The 16940-nt window shown below is 34.1% G+C and overlaps 2 protein-coding genes across 2 annotated transcripts; both read right to left on the bottom strand.

Annotated features, from left to right (window-relative positions):
* Positions 1–187: 187 nt before the first annotated feature.
* LOC132067879 (uncharacterized protein At5g01610) lies at positions 188–2303 on the bottom strand. Its single transcript, XM_059461268.1, has 3 exons — positions 2059–2303; positions 1176–1230; positions 188–1058 (listed from the first exon to the last, which is right to left on the bottom strand). The coding sequence occupies exons 1-3, from the start codon at positions 2158–2160 to the stop codon at positions 679–681; spliced, it is 537 nt and encodes a 178-aa protein (XP_059317251.1). The 5' UTR covers positions 2161–2303; the 3' UTR covers positions 188–678.
* Positions 2304–10796: 8493 nt separating this feature from the next.
* On the bottom strand, positions 10797–14947 carry LOC132066810 (xylan glycosyltransferase MUCI21). The gene is made up of 2 exons (XM_059460013.1): positions 14662–14947; positions 10797–12128 (listed from the first exon to the last, which is right to left on the bottom strand). Exons 1-2 carry the CDS (start codon positions 14840–14842, stop codon positions 10894–10896), a joined length of 1416 nt encoding a protein of 471 aa, XP_059315996.1. The 5' UTR covers positions 14843–14947; the 3' UTR covers positions 10797–10893.
* Between the last annotated feature and the right edge of the window lie 1993 nt (positions 14948–16940).

Raw genomic sequence — 16940 nt, 5'->3', positions numbered from 1 at the left:
ACCTCAACACAAACTTCAGTCACATATAAGTTAAACATCTCTATTACCTTGTTAAAGTACTTCAACACCTCTTTTTCTTGTATTTTCTGATGGAAACTTCTATCACAAAGTAGAATTTCAGATGGATGTTGCAATTAGATACATTGAAGGTCAAGTGCAATACTTTCTGGAAGTTAAGTCCATCAACTAGAAATGTAAATATCAGCACTGAGTCTGAGTGCATGTAAATATCTAACCTGAAATGTTCATATTTGAAGTCTAAAATATGCTAAAGAATTACGGTACAAACTGTCTTAGCAGCACCTTGTTTGAAGTTCTCCATTAAACCAAAGACAATAGTTAGAGAACATCTTAGGATTGATACATTCAACAACTCCCTAACATGATGCGACTGAATAATTTTCTTCAAATAGAAGACATAATAAATAGCATCTCAAAATTCCAGAAAATATATTAGATGACTAGCCATACAACTGCAGTTAAAATCTAGCTGAGTTTGCTAAATTGCTAGACACCATTTTGAATGACTTGTAAATGAAATATACTTCTTTCCTGAAGTGTGCCTTGGAACAATTTTGCTACGATGAGAAATGACTGACCGACCAAGAAAGCCATCAAACCACCTACTCAAAAATCTTTGATTGTTGAGGACTCATTCTTGTATGAATAATCCAACTCTCAAAACTCTTTTACTCTAACTGCATCGTGAGGAATTTCATAAGCTTCCCTTGGCCTCGATTTCTTTACACCAGCAGTAAACCAAACCTTCTCCGACCTGTATCCTTCAACACACACATTTGTGACCTTCACCCATACTAAGACTTTGGTCTTCATTCCTTCTATGCCAATAAGCTTGTCTCTTAGTAAAATGCATTTCACCCTCGTAGCATACCTAATCACAGAGCCGTCCTTGAAGGTTATCTCGCATGGGGAGGGAAGGTAAACAGTCAGCTTTGTTTTGGACTCGTCTAATTCAAAACTCGTTATGTTCTGGGGGAAAAGGCCTGGTGGGAGATTATGTTCTCGAAGAAGATCTGTCAAACTCTTCATAGGCGTTCCTGATAAGGGAAAAAGATTTTTTCTCAGAATTCATTGTGCTGTTAAACATGAACTATACCTACAATGTAATTGACCAAACAAATATGTGATTAAAAGACTGTAAAATGAATATGCACCTTTTAGCTTGTTAAAGATCCATTTCGCCTTCTCTTCAACAGTATTTGAGATGCTCTACAACAATAAATTGAAAATCGAGTGAGTGCACTTTGTTGAAGTTAAATGAGATCAGAGTTTATTGTTCACTGTTTGGAAAATCAGATAAGAGCACAATCTCCATTGATGATACAAGCAATAAATAATTGAGGGCCGATTGTCAAGCTGAAATCCAGGGAATAATCAAGAAAATTTGATTCTGGTTTTAACATGTCAAGTGCATAGATTTTTCTTTCAGAAGCAATGCCTATATCTAAGAACAGAAAGGGAACTGAAGTTAGAAGTTACAACTAAGATGAAAGCATCTCATCTTAGAAAGAAGATAACTAACACATCAAAGCTCCTAACTTAATGCACTCAAATTTCCAATTTAGCAAGTAGGAAACCAGCACTGAAGAACCAAACAAAATGCTAACAAAACAACTTCTAAGTAGAGATTCCTAGACTGTCCAATACAAAAAGAATTTGGAAAAGAAGAAAATAAATGCTTATGCTGTTTATGCATCTTAATTTCTACCCATCATGAAAAAGAAACCAGGAGTTGAAGAATTAAATGTCCAACTAGAAAATGAGAATAAGGGGGTTCACTGGATACAGTACAAAAATCCAAGAACTAAATTAACAATAACCCCAAATGAAGAAATACAAGCATAGTCTCATTTTTCTTCAACTAATAAATACACTTTATGCATCTTGGAGCAAGAATTGATGTCCAATTAGAAAAATGAGCATAAGGGGTTCACTGGATACAATTTAAAAAGCCAAAAACTAAATTAACAATACCCCAAATGAAGAAAAAGAGAAATCTTGATCAAGAAAATGAGAAATTGGGGTAACATAACATACATTAATGTCTTCAGAGATGTTATTGAATTCTGCTTTAGCTTTCTTGGTTAACCAAAAGCTTCCAACTTTAATGCTCCCAACTTTAGTTAATGCTTTCTCCATTATTGTTATTTCTTGTGTACAAAACCCTCTTCTTGTTCTTTTTGCTCACTCCAACAGAGCTAGCTAAGCTCAGTAAAGAGTGTGTGTCAATGAGACAAATATAATGTTGGTGTGTTGCAGCTGTACTTGAAAAATGGCTCTTCACTTTAACCAATAAAGTACACAAAGTATAAATTAAATTTGGCATGTTAACCCCCTTGAAGTTTGAATATTTAGCACTTTAACCCTTTCTTATTCTACTTCATAGTCCAATCTTGAGGAGGTAATGTGTGCTTGTGTCATTGTGTGTGTGTGGTCCTTTAAAAATTTATGATGTGTAAACATTATTGAATGTTGCGCTTCTCATTTATTTTTTTCGTCTCAAATAAGTGTCACCTTTGTAAAAAAAAAAAAAATTTATCTCAAAATGAGTGTTACTTTAGAAATTCAAGATAAAAATTGGCAAGTGTTTTAAAAAATTGTTCAATTCTCGAAAAACATCTAATAAATAGGGGTAATTTAGTAAATTTCATATTGTATTCATTGATTTCTTAATAGCCCCGATTTTTGCTAAGGTGACACTTATTTTGAGACAGAGAGAGTATTCTAATAAAGAGGCAGCTCTAGAATAAGATTTCCACATCTAAATGAAAAATAAAACAAGGGCAAAACAATAAAATAAAGAAGAGATCAAGAAAGTTTGAGAATTCCTGTGGAAAATATAACCTGTGGAAAATATAATTATAGTGTTCGGGCTAGTTTATATTCACCTCAACTAATTAATTTCACGGAATATATGCGGCATTCCATCGATATAGATACTGAATAACTTAATTCACCGATACTTGAAACCGATAATTGAACAGATAAAAAGAACTCACCTACTATAAGTATGACAATAATAAAAATTGTTTTCTTTCTATTTTCTCCTTCTTCTTTATCTTTATGGTTTGAAGGCAGCAAAATCACAAAAAACCAACTCTAAAGAACGAGAATGATGTTAACTTTAAGATAAAACGTAAGAGAAAAAAGAATTTGCTTTTCAATTTCTATTGTGAGAAGAGTAGATGCACATTGGAATATTATGTAGTTACCGCAAAAAAAGTGCAACGCACTATCAAAGGCATCTGTGCTTCAGGCATTTTTCAAATAATTTTCTTAGATATAGAAATGGACTAATGCAAGTTGTGACAGTGAATGCAATCATATTCATTGTCTTTTTATTTTATTGTATAAAGATTTATATAATAGCATAATTAAAAATTATATGTTTAGCTTGAGTTCATAATCATGGTTAACAATATGAATTACTGCATTAATGTTACAGGTTTGAAATTATGGAATCGCTTTTGCTTATGCTATGAATGAATCAAAGATCCCCGTATGCTACTTCCACCGTCCCAGAATAAGTTTCATTTTTCTCTTTTCGAAAAGTCAATTAACTAATTTCGAAGTTGAATTAGATAAGACCAACTCAATGTTCAATATCGAAAAGTACTATAAGTTGTAATTTTTCCTATATTAATAAAAAAAATATTAATCATAGTAATTTGAATATATTAGGTGTGGGCGTTCGGTTTTTCGGTTCGGTTCTATTAAACTTCGGTTTGGCTATTTCGGGTTCGGTTTTTTGAAAGTGGACACCGAACACCGAACCAAACTAGTTCGGTTCGGTTTCGATTTTTTCAATTCGATTTTTTTGATATAATATTAGAAGCGATTCCATTGACACTAATTCATATTCTCAAAAGCATAAAACATAAAACTGATAAATTGAAATCAAAATCAAACAAACAGGATACACAAGAACAGAAAACTATAATCATGATATAGGATTACTAGGTGTTATATACATACCGTAAGAATAATTAAGAAAACACATAAAGGACATACATTAATCCTAAAGACACATCCTAGTTACCTTTCTTTGTTAAGGATATTTGATTATCTCAATTGAAGTGAAAAATTAGGGATACAAATGCAAAAGAGGACTTATTACAATTGGGTTTTTTTTGCTTTAAACTTAATGGGCCTGGACTATTTTAATTTTTTTTGGGTAATATATTAAATTTTGGTGCGCGTTCGATTTTTCGGTTCGGTTTTATCAAACTTCAGTTCGGCTATTTCGGTTTCAATTTTTTTACGGTGGACACCAAACACCGAACCAAACAAGTTCAATTCGGTTCGGTTTGTTGAAGTTTCAGTTCGGTTCGGTTCGATTTTTTGGTTTTCAGTATTTATGCCCAGCCCTAGAATATATTTGCTACTCTCTCCTGTTCAAAAAGAGTGTCCACTTGATCTTTATTTTTTGGTTCAAAAAGAGTGCCCATATACCAAATCAACAAAGAATTAACCTTATTTTTCTAGATTTGTTCTTATTAAGTGTTAAGTGACCAAATCTCAATACCTATTTAATTAGGAAGTTTAGGCAAATTACATATTTTTACCTAAAAGTTAAATGTTCTTAAGAGGTATGTAAATGGCTAAATAGACACTTTTTTTGAAACGGAGGGAGTAATATTAAATGAGAAACAGCTTATAGAACTTTAATTAAAAAGAAAAAAAAAATACTCCCTCCGGAATAAAAAAAGAGTCCACTTAGTCATTTGTACATCCTTTAAGAAACTACTCACTCCAAGAAAAAATATGTAAATTGACTAAATTATCTCTAATTAAATAAGCATTGGGATTTGACCATATAACACTTAATGGAGGCAAATTTGAAAAGATAAGGTTAATTATTTCTTGATTTAATAAGTGGACACTTTTTTTATCTAAAAAAAGGTTAAGTGAACACTTTTTTTTATCCGGAGGAAGTGGAAAGCAGCTGAATCTTCTTGCTTTTTTCCTCGTCTGTTCACGCACATGGGAACAGCTATTAATATAACTTCATATTTAATGGTCGTATGCAATTACTTTGTTCACTTTTAGACAAAAGCATCCCAATCTACTACATTAATTCCAACTTTTTAAAACAGACACTGACCTACAAGGCCCAAATTGTCCTTTGCTCTATTGAAAACGCAGATCAACGGACAACATGGTTCAAAAGTCAAATCTTGTGTTCTAAGAATAGAATATTGATATAAAGTACTTATATCGGTTAAAAGTGTGGTAAAAGTTTTACACTCTGTTTGGATGGTTGTTTCCGTAGTTCATTAATGTATTTTATGGTATGCTACAGTATGGTGTTATATTATATTATATTAATGAACACAATGTTTGAATAGACTGTATCATTTGTTGTGGTTTAATAACATTTGTATTGTTTGATTTGACTGTACGGTACTGTATAATAATTTATAAGTTTATAAAAATATCTTTAACTCTTAATTAGAAATTAGTTTATATATATATTAATAAAATTCATTGATAAAATAGGAACTTTAAAAAATAAGTAAGTGGCGGGTGGGGGTGGTGGAGGGGTGGGTGGTGTGAGGTGGGTGGTTGTGGGATGAGGGTGGGGGTAGTGGGTGGTAGGGTGGGGTAAGTGGTTATGGGGTGAGGTTGGGTGGTCTTTGAGGAGTAGTGAATGGGGGTGGTGTGAGGTAGGTGGTTGTGGGATAAGGGTGGGGGTAGTGGGTGGTAGGGTGGGGGTGAGTAGTTGTGGCGTGGGGTGGGGTGGTGGTTGGGGTGGTGGGTGGTAGAGGGGTGGGGTAATTGGGGTGTGGGTAGGGGTAGGGTGGGCGTGCGGGTGGATGGTGGAGGTATAATGGAGAAATGAAATACGTAACCACGCAAAAACCATCAAATCCATGGTTACAAAAATTGAACTTTTTCCTAACAACGGAATTACAACGAGTGTATAACACCATACAACATAATTTTAAAAACAATGAATACAAATATGATTCCATAGAAAACCATACATTAATGCACCACGGGAAACAACCATTATCCCCAAAATTTAATAGTTAAAACTTTTTGCCTTTCATTAAAGAAAAGATGCTCAAAATTGGTTCGTAATATTCGAAATTAAGCAATTTTATCATCTGTTTGACCTTTGATCTAATGTTACTCCCTTCCCCCTCCCTCCTCCCTCCATCGTTTTAGGAAAAAGAATTTCTCATTTTTGCCCTTGACTCGAATTGGTCTCCAATTTTAGGCTATTTAAATCATATATAGCAAAAAATTGAAGGAAAATTTTTTGGACTTTTTTTCCTCAAAGAATTTAGATATATGGAGTCCATCCATTTCGAGCTAGAGCTTGTTATAGTGGCAAGAGAAAATACCATATGATTTGCTTATAACAAGGGTATAAATGGATCAAAAAATTAACGGAGGACAAAATTGAGCAATTTCGAATAGGTTAAGGACAAATTTGGACATTCTCTTCACTATATATGCATAAATTCAAAACCAAGCTTTATAAGGTAAAATTTCAATCCTTAGGTGGAGTTATTCTGTACTTACAAGAATGTGTAAAAGAAAAAGGGGATATAGAGGAGAGTAACAATAATCATATTAAGTTGTATACGTCGTAATTTTTTTTACACTATAAACTTGGTTTAGAAGTGTCAACTTACTGTTCAATAGATACAACAATTTTGACAGACATGAAATGTCCAATAGGTTGAACCCCTAGTTTTAAGTGTCTAAGCACAAAATTCGAACTATGTGGCCAAACTAATGACAGTTGTAACATATCTCTATCGGCTTGTTGATCTCTGTTACTCATGAGATTACAAAGAGTCTATTAGTTCATCAAATGAAAGCACATTAATTATTTTGATTCCTCAATAGATGCAATCACATGATCAATTAAACTTTGGAGGTAAACTTCTTTAAAATTAAACTTTTTGCAACTATAGCTTCATCACTTACCTCTGCATTGTATGATTTCATTTGACTTGCAATCCAGTTGCTCTTAATAAAAATTCTTGCATAATTTCATCATTTGTTTTTTTCATGAACATCGTTTCATTGTCACGAAGAAGAGATCGTAGTTTCATAGTAATTGCCTTTGAAGAACCTTGAAACTTCATTTTTAAAATTAACCAAGCGTCTCTTGAGGTAGTTGTTGTTGTTGCAATTATCTTGAGAAAATTGTCTCATGAGTGACTTGCGAATAAAGCGCTGTCATCCTTCTTTCTGACCTCTTTAAATCTTGTTAGAATATGGAACATACATCCATGATAAGTGAGATCTATAACTTACTCTTAGTTTAATGTAATATTGTGTAACTCTCCAATTAAGAGAAGAAGTTACTTCTCTTTTGTAACTCTCTAATTAAGAGAAGAGTTATAGAACTCATAAATAAAGTGGGAGTTGTAAGTCACATACTACTACTATAAAAGGGAGTTTTTGAGGTCATTCAAAACACAACATTTTGAGCTGAAAAAAAATCCTTTTAAGATTAGGGTGTAGTTGTGGACAATTTACAAGATTCTACTAGTGATCTTGTAAGAAACCGTTCGGTAATTAATGGTAGTAGCACACGTCGATCATAGAGAAAAAGGTATGTATTATTACGCATAAATCTCCGAGTTTAAATCTTTCAAATCTCCTCTCTTGCTCTGGATTCAACTCTTCTACATCAAACGAACTCCCACAATTCCCCAACTTAAACAAAGTCTTCATCCTCGAGTTGATGCAGAAGAGTTGAATTACACTTGAATCCAGAGCATGACTAGCTCATCAATACATATTAGGCTTGCTATGATTTATTAATTCCTACTATATATGTATTCTATCAGTTTTTTCAAAGCAAATTGGTGCAACTGGATCCCCAAAATGTTAACTACATCGGACGTATATACAGCAAGAATAGCTCATCAATTTCTATTTCTGGACAAGCTAAACTAATAACTTGATCCCCTATAAAAATTTAAGAATATAAATTACTAAAAAAGATATATATTAGTTAAATTATTTGAATGTCACGATCCAAATTCATGTTCTACGACTGACTCCTAGTTAAACAGCTACGTCAATTATAGTATTATTTAACCCCAATATACGATCTCACAAGCCAAACGATCTAAAGGTATCTGTTTAATAAAACTCCCTCCTCTAAAAATGAATCACCATTCCTTATAACGAGAATTAATTTTCAATCTCAATTCATCTGCACGAGTATATATTAAGCAGAAAACAGCCAAATTTTCCTTTTTGGACCTATCTGTTTATCCACGTACGCGTGACATGTGGGAAAACTATTAGAAGTTGATGTTTATTAATTTGTTTGTAACACCTCGTATCTTTGACCTAAGCTTTGACCATGATCCTAGACTTAGAAAATCAGATAAAGGATGTGAGAATTGAAATTTCCCTGTTCAGTTGTAAGATGGGGGTTTACGCCCATGAACAGTGACCATATTTCAATTTACGGGTCGTAAATCAAGTCGTAAACCGTTACCAAGGATTTCTGAACATTCTGGAATTTGGCATTTGGACGTTACATTGTTAAATACGGACCGTATTTCAGTATACGGCCCGTATTTCAAAACGTAAACTAGTATCAAGGATTTCTGAGCATTCTGGAATTTGACACTTGGATGTTACATTGTTAAATACGGACCGTATTTCAAAATACGGCCCGTATTTCAAAACGTATTTGGAATTTGGGAAAACTTCCTTGATGAAAGTTGTAGAGCTTTGAAATACCTTTCCAACGGTATATTATGGGGTCAAACGAACATCCGTACAAAGAGTTATGGCCATTTCTTGAAGAGACGCGGTGTAGTCCTTTCGGAATACGGACCGTATTTCAAAATACGACGATATTTCAAAATACGCCCGATCTTGTCTTTGGACGTAAACTACAATTTCCCGAACAGTATATATTCGTCCATATCAGTTCAAATCATTATTTTTCATTCCTTCAAGCCCTAGAACGACCTCTACCCTCTCCCATCATCAAGAACACCAAGGTAAGCCTACTCTAATTATTCCAACTCAATTCTAACGTGTACTCTAATGATCTAAACAAGAAATCATCATTCCTAAAACTAGGATTTTCAAGAAAACCATCTCAAGGTTCAAGAATTCAAGATTTTGGAAATCTTCTTCAAAGCTCAAGTCTTTAATTCAAGTTTTGGAGTGACTAAGGTATGTAGAGTTACTATCTACGTGTGGGAACATCATTGTTTCTTCCCCACGCCTCATAATCCATAAATTATGATTCTCTACTAAAACTAGGGTTTCTTTACCATGCTCATAATAACCCTAGGTCCATGTCCATGATTATATTATGTATGAATTGTTATAATTCCATCATTGAGTTCTTAATATTTCTTTATGATTATTGAGAATCCGTCCGTAATCCATGAAAACCCATATCTTGTATTCCATGGGTTCTTGCATGCATGTTTTTAAATAAAAATGCTTATTTCATGAATATCCTACATGTCTACAAGTTTTCATGCAATTGTATTTTATAACTATGTTCATGTCATGACTCGAGATACATACATGCTAAATACAAGTTATTTCATGAAACCATGTTTACAAGTTATTTCATGAAACTATGTTTACAAGTTATTTCGTGAAATCATGATTACAAGACAAGTACAAGTTGATTCACGAAAATCATGGGCTTCTTAGCCAACTATATTATGTTCATGTTTTTGGGAGTTGCACGAATTCGAGAAGGCTCGGATAACTTTGAAACTACGTAGCCACCGTAGGACAAGGATCGCTCCACCCGGATTAGGACGATACCTTAATTTTACCCGAATGGATCCATCGGCACGTTACCACCTCATACCACGGCAAGGTATGGGGGCTCTGCTGGTCCGGCGAGGTACCAGACTCCACGTACCCACGTGGTGATATCACATGGTCGGTTTATGAAATGCTCTCCCTACTTATCATGTTTTACGTATGCTATATATATATATATATATATATATATATATATATATATATATAAATCTCATGCTCATGCTCATGCTCATGTTCATGTCCAGGTTTTCAGTTTCAGTTCTTATCATGTTATTCCATGTCCCATGTTATTTCTTTCAGTTGCTTTACATACAAGACATTGATGTCTTTCGACATCCCCTTTATTGCCGGGGTCCTGCATTTCACGATGCGGTACGGATTTGACAGACGACGCCTCGCTCGGTAGGATGCACGTACCGGACTTATTAGTGAGCCCCATCCCATTCGGGGTTTAGACATTGTCATTCTTTAATTAGTTTTGCATCTAAAGGTATGCTGGGGGCCTTGTCCCAGCAAGTATGTTTTCCAGTCAGGATTCACGATTAGAGGTTTCATAGACTAGTCAGCTTAGTTATGTTAGACATGCAAGGTGTTTAGTCATCTTTGGCTCAACCCATGTTATTTCCGCATTTGTGATTTAAACAAGTATTTTCATTAAATTATTATGACATCTCATGTTTATGAAAGCTCGTCACGTTCATGCTATATTTCCGCTCATGTATGCCTCATGGTGATTCAGCAAGCCATGTGGTTCGCTCGGTCACATGCCGTAAGGCACCGAGTGTCGTGTTTCACCCAGGCCATGGTTCGGGGCGTGACATTGTTCCTCTCAAATTTGTTTAATCTCCTAAGATTACCTCAATTTCAGATCTTTGTAAGCACTAAAACAAATGTTATATGGTGAATTATGACAAAATATGTGGTAAATATATCATTTTAAATGTGGAAAGAGATAAAACATTACATACTAAAAAAAATTAAAGGGGGAGAAATGATAACCAAATAAAAGTAGGGATAATTTCAATAATATACAATCCAGCATAAAATATTATATACAGTATAACACAAAATTTACCCGCCCTCTATTTACTAACCCTTGATAGCCGTATATACTTGTGCTTTTTTAAATGCTTTCTCCAAATATATTCTGAAGCGATTTAAGTCCAACTTAATATTTTGTTCTCTGAGGTAAATATCCATAATTTCCTTAGACCAACCATTTTTTTGAAGAGCCTTTGGATTTTTTAGCACTAAACTATTTTCTTTTCCAAATTTCTCCATTAAGCTGCTTTCTTCGACTCCAATTTTGTATTCCTCATAAACCAACTTCATGCCCCTTGCTAATCTCCCAAAACAAAGATCTGATACTCCTTCAGCTCCAATTGGAATAATTTGTATAAATATTGAACTAGGACGTAGGAATAGTGCATGTGTTAGTGCTGCTCCATGCACTCCAATCATTGCATGGCTTGAGTGTATCAATCCAAATGATTCATGCAGTGATGTGTTTTTTCTTGGCTTTAATAAAATCACCTCAAAACCAATTTGTTCCGCGACCACTCTTAATTCGTCCTGGTTCAAGATCAGACGTCCGACACTGCCACCGCGACTTGCCAGGACGAGTCGAGGCCGAGACTGACGCTGAAGCTGAGACTGACCGGTGCCATATGTGGTAGCTAGAAATTTATGAAAATCTATTAGGGTTTTTGAGCTAGGTGTTAATTTTGGGTCTATGTTCATGAAACCGTGTGACATTAGGCCAAGGGTTGCACTAGGAAAACAATGTGTGACATTTTCCTTGTCAATATTTATGATTGGGTAGTTGCTAAAGCTTTGTAATAAATCCTTGTACTTTTGGACCCACCAATCTTCCAATTTGGAGATTACCAAGATGAAATCTTGATTAGGAAACAAAGAATTAACAGTGATGAAGAGGGGAATGAATCCATCATTGATATCATGGAAAAAATTTCCTGTGTACCCACCCAAACTAAACACTAGTGCTTGGGCTTTGTGGTGGATCAAGCATGGTGGGCTTAATGGGCCTGTAGTAAGAGTGAATTCTTTGATTTGGCCCATTGTAAAATTCTCCCATTTTCTTGGGTAGGGCTTGATCTTTTCAACTATGATGTTTGTCTCATTCTTGTTGATTGAATCCATGTCATAGAATGTTGACTCAAATGGGTCAAAAATTGTTGGCCCGTTGATTGAGCAAATATCATAGAAATAATGAGACCTGTCGCATCTGATTATTGACTTGGGTGCCCTAGAAAATGGTTCAAGGGGTTGATCCTGTGCTCTCAAAGATTTTTGTTTTGAAGTGCCTTTGAAAAAACAAAAGAAACGAAACACTGTTAAAAACTTTAACATGTTGGCTAGACATTTTTTAACAGAAGAAAAGAGAGAGAGAGAGAAATTTATTTAAACTTTGAGAAGTGTATCTTGTTTAATTTCATCAACAGCTTTTAAGTTCATCACATAATAAAATAGGACAAGAAAAACTAGTATAACAGTACCAAATTAAGTACTACTTCTACTTGCTCTTTCCATTAATCTACTCATAAGTAACTTCATGTAGTCAGGGGCGGAGCCAAAACATTTAATAAGGGGGTTCAAGAAAAAGGGACTGGATGAAAAAGGGTTAAAAAGTGTTGTTACAAAGAATCAAACCCGCAACCATGGGCTAAATAGTAGGCGCCTCAGCCGCTGAGCTGAGTTCTTCATTATGTTAAGGGGATGCAACATAAATATTTATACATGAATCAAAAAATTGACCCCATATATATAGTGCAATTTTCCGACGAAAGGGGTTCGATTGACACCCCTTGCATCCCTGTAGTTCCGCCCCTGCATGTAGTGGGATATTAAGATGAGTGAGATCCCATCTTTACCTTTTTTTTTTTTGCAACTTTGATCGTGTATGTTAGAAGTAGGGGTGGGCATGGCATGACAGATACCAATTACCATATCGAAATCGAATTTTTTTATACCGCGGTTTCAGTATTATGGTATTTGGTATGTATTTTTAAAAAGTTTGGTATTCGGTATTCATAAAGAAAATACCGAATACCATACCCAAGTATATAATTACATATACAATTCATATATCTTAGTATTATAATATTAACAAATATATAAACTAGTATTATTAGAAAACTAATTGTTTAAACGTTAGAACTTAGAACTTTGACTACTCTATCTTGAATGTCTTTTTTGTGTAATTGATTTACGAAGGGAATTGCTTGTATTTTCTTTTGAATATTTTTACACGTGTAAGGTGTTTAGTATATAATAATTGAGACGTTTCTTAAGTAGCTGAAGTCATAATTCTCCACGATACAACAACAACAACAACAACCCAGTGAAATCCCACAACGTGAGGTCTGGGGAGGGTAGAGTGTACGCAGACCTGACTCCTACCAAGGTAGGACGCCGTTTCCGAAAGACCCTCGCCTCGATAGAAAGCATAAAAGCATAAAAACATAAAAGGAGGTCGAGATAAGGCCAAGAGATTCAAAGCGATATGGAAACGCAAATAACTAAAGCGACTAAGCCATGATGAAACGGCGTTTGTAAAGGAGCGTAGCTATCACGATAAAATAAGATAATCAAAATACGAATAACAAATAGTAGCGCTAAATCAAAGCACAAGAACTTATATCGCGATAAAGTGATCACTAATATGAAAGGATAAACGTTACTATCTACTAGCCTTCTACCGTAATCCGAGTCCTCCATACCCTCCTATCTAAGGTCATGTCCTCGGTAAGTTGTAACTGCGCTATATCCTATCTAATCACCTCTCCCCAATACTTCTTCGGCCTACCCCTACCTCTTCTGAAACCATCCATGGCCAACCTCTCACACCTCCGCACTGGGGCATCTGTGTCTCTCCTCTTCACATGTCCAAACTATGAGCATATATATGTCGAAACTGAACAAACTATGGTACCGATTTACAGTACAGTAAAATACCAAAACCAAACTTTAAAATACCAAACCATACTGAATTAATTTGGTACGGTAATGGTATAGTATTTTTAGAAACCGAAATTACCGTACCGAAGTTTCAAATACCGTACTATGTCCACCCCTAGTTGGAAGTTGATTTTGAACCAGCTAAATTTACAAAAATTTATAATGTTTAAATTTGGGTCTCAAAACCAGCTATATGTACACTTCCTCCAATATTTCCTCTTAATCGTTAGAAACAAGTGTCCTCCCAAAAAAACCTTTTAGAAAAATAAACACAAAAAAGATAACAAGACTAGACTATTTTAATTTTCTATAACGGATGTACGACTCATGAAGGAAAGTCGGTGGGAAATTGCAGCAATCGCGGAAAGTAAGACTAGTTGGGATGTGAGCAACTAGACACGTTTACTCTCTTTATATATAAGTAAGACTATATATTCAAACATATTATTTCCAGCAAACCATGCACCACTTTAAGTCTTTAACATGTAAGTTCAAATTTAAAAAGAAAAAAATTTCAAGAAAATACCTCGAGCGTAAAAACTGCAAATAAACATTAAACCTGAGGAACTCATGAATAATAACGTAAATTGGGATTAGCTGCACAATCCTCTTAGATTTTCCAACAAATATGAATGATTTCAAAAAGGATTTAAACTTGTTATATATACACCTGAAGTGTAAATTCTTTTATACCATTTTTCAGTATGCAGTTTCTTGTGATGGTAGGTTAATATTATAGGTGATCTAATTGTATAAATAAATATTATTGACATTGTCAGTGTACGAATAATGAAGTCTTGAGAGGAAGTTTGCACAAGTAATATGTCAAATTTCAGGTGAAAAAAAATACTTTGAAAAATGAGAAAGAGAAGCATATACCTCCATGGTTACTATGATGACTGATTGTATGAGGGGTTGAGGTAATAAAAGATTGAAAACTTGCGAGGAAGAAATATTGATTTTGCCCCAACACTATAATCATCAAGACGAAGAGTGTGAGTCCAATCAACGCCATTGTTGGATTTGAAGCTTTTTTCTTCGCCACATTAATCTTCATCATTATTAGCTCTTTCAGTTTTGAAAAAGAAAAAAGATACTTAGCTTAGCAAGAGGAAGAAAAATGGAGGGGTTTATTTTTTTGAAGAAGAGGAGAGACAAGGTGAGAAGTTTCTTCTAACTTGTGCTTTACACCTTTTGAATTTATAAGATTTAGTGAATCGTGTTCCTTGCTTTTCTTTTTTCTTCGTAAAACCCTTTTGTCTCGTATATGCCAAAATTAGAGTGAATCGGGTTCCTTCATTTGTTTAATATTTTTCTTGTTTTCTGTTAAACCCTTTTGTCACACATGTCAAAAGAAAGGACTAAGCTATACGTACTATAAAGAATTTTTATATTATTGTGTAATTTAATCTGTCATAGAAGATAACAAGTCGTAGTCATGTATTATTTCGATGAATATTAATAAATGAAGTTATTCATTATTACTTTTTAAGTGACCAGGTTATGCATATTCTTACACGAAGTGCATGAAACTTAAGCTGGGAAAAAAAAATATAGTCAAACCTTGAATAGGTTAACTTGTCCGATCCACTTGGCACTACAAGGTGCGTAGAAAGAAAATGAGACCTTTTTTCATATATTTTTGGCTACTAGTGTGGAAGAGAAATTAATGGAGGAAAACTTGGAAGAAAACCTGGATATATCACTTTCAAGATGTTGATAAAACTTAAAATAAATGAATTGGGTGTAACTTCATCCTCACCAACGCTCATCACGCTCAAATATACTTTTGGCATCTTTCAATAATTCATAGCTTATATTTCCATACATCAATTTTCATCTTTATTCTTTCCTCTTTTTTCCCCCTTCTAATTGGTCAATTTACCGTAGGTTCTATCGGAAATAATCTCTCTACCTCCTAAGGTAGGGGTAACGTCTGCTTACACTCTATTTTCTCCAAACTCCACTTGTGAATTACACTGGATATGTTATTGTTGTTGTAATTGGTCAATTCAACGTCACTATATTGTTTTTTTGATTTAAAGGTTCTTCATTTCAAGTTTATAATAACTCAAGTTACTAACATGGGTTGTGGTGAGATATATAATATACGTATACCTTTAATCAGAGGTTTCAGATTCTAGTCCTGAAAACAAAAACAAAAAAGATTATGTTAAGAAGCGTTTTTCCCTTGAATGAACCTTACGCGACAAAAATATTGATTAGTCGAGAGTCCTGAACAACAGGTAGGAAACCAAAAAAGAAACTCTATGTTTGTTAGTTACAAACTGATAAGAACATTACTGTTTCTTTTCTTCTTTTTATTCTCTACTTCATAGTATGTTCATCTTCCGAATTATCTCATGGCACTTGAGTATAGATAAGTCATAATTATTTAAATCATTTCCGTTTCGGATTATTTACCCCAGTTTAAACTCCGAAGAGAAAATATGCTTCTTTTTCTTTTTTCCCTTAACTGTCTTCTTTATAATCATGAAATTATTTTCCGAGTAGGTAAAGACCTATAAATACCAAATATTGAGAAACAATACTTTTTATTCTTAATTTTATTTTATATAGTGTTGTTTGAGATAAATTTAAATGAAGAAAAATGATCAATGAGAATTTATATAGTCAACTACACCTTATTTAAAACATACACATAGTAACTGTCTCTCTTGTGTGGTATTCTATTAATAGACACAATAGATCATAAAAGATTTTCATATTTAAGAATAACCAGAAGGAAATAGTAAAAGTCAATATTGCGATTTGTGGAATAACTGGACAAGAATAAGCCAATTAATACTAATATTGTAAAAGTATTTTGAGTTAATGATTTAACATAATAGTGACTAGTGTCATCAAAGAGTGACTTCAAAAAAGGGCCATCCGATCCAATTAATCCGCTTGGATGGCCTAAGTTGAAATGAAGACTGAAGTAATTGCACGGTTTGTCCCTCAAATGGGCTGGTCTTTAATTTTTGTCCTTCAAATCGAACTTATGCCTAGCTGACATAATTTCTTTAAGGGCGCTAACATAACTTGTGGTTATTATGATGTGTAACTTATACCCCTCTAGGCATAAATATGACTTTGAAGGACAAAATTATTGAAGGACAAAAATTAAAGACCAGCCCATTTGAGGGGCAAAAGTG

The sequence above is a fragment of the Lycium ferocissimum genome, chromosome 8 (assembly GCF_029784015.1).
Source record: "Lycium ferocissimum isolate CSIRO_LF1 chromosome 8, AGI_CSIRO_Lferr_CH_V1, whole genome shotgun sequence".
Classification (NCBI taxonomy): Eukaryota; Viridiplantae; Streptophyta; class Magnoliopsida; order Solanales; family Solanaceae; genus Lycium; species Lycium ferocissimum.
Note: the sequence above shows the minus strand (reverse complement) of the source record. Positions and strands in the feature narration are given on the sequence as shown.

Excerpts from the sequence above, each read along its gene's own strand:
- LOC132066810 (XM_059460013.1), bottom strand. The coding sequence starts at position 14,842 with ATGATGAAGATTAATGTGGCGAAGAAAAAAGCTTCAAATCCAACAATG. Across the intron at positions 12,129-14,661 it reads TCATCATAGTAACCATGGAG|GCACTTCAAAACAAAAATCT; the intron begins GTATATGCTTCT and ends GTTTTTTCAAAG.
- LOC132067879 (XM_059461268.1), bottom strand. The coding sequence starts at position 2,160 with ATGGAGAAAGCATTAACTAAAGTTGGGAGCATTAAAGTTGGAAGCTTT. Across the intron at positions 1,231-2,058 it reads ACATCTCTGAAGACATTAAT|AGCATCTCAAATACTGTTGA; the intron begins GTATGTTATGTT and ends TTATTGTTGTAG. Across the intron at positions 1,059-1,175 it reads GATCTTTAACAAGCTAAAAG|GAACGCCTATGAAGAGTTTG; the intron begins GTGCATATTCAT and ends TTCCCTTATCAG.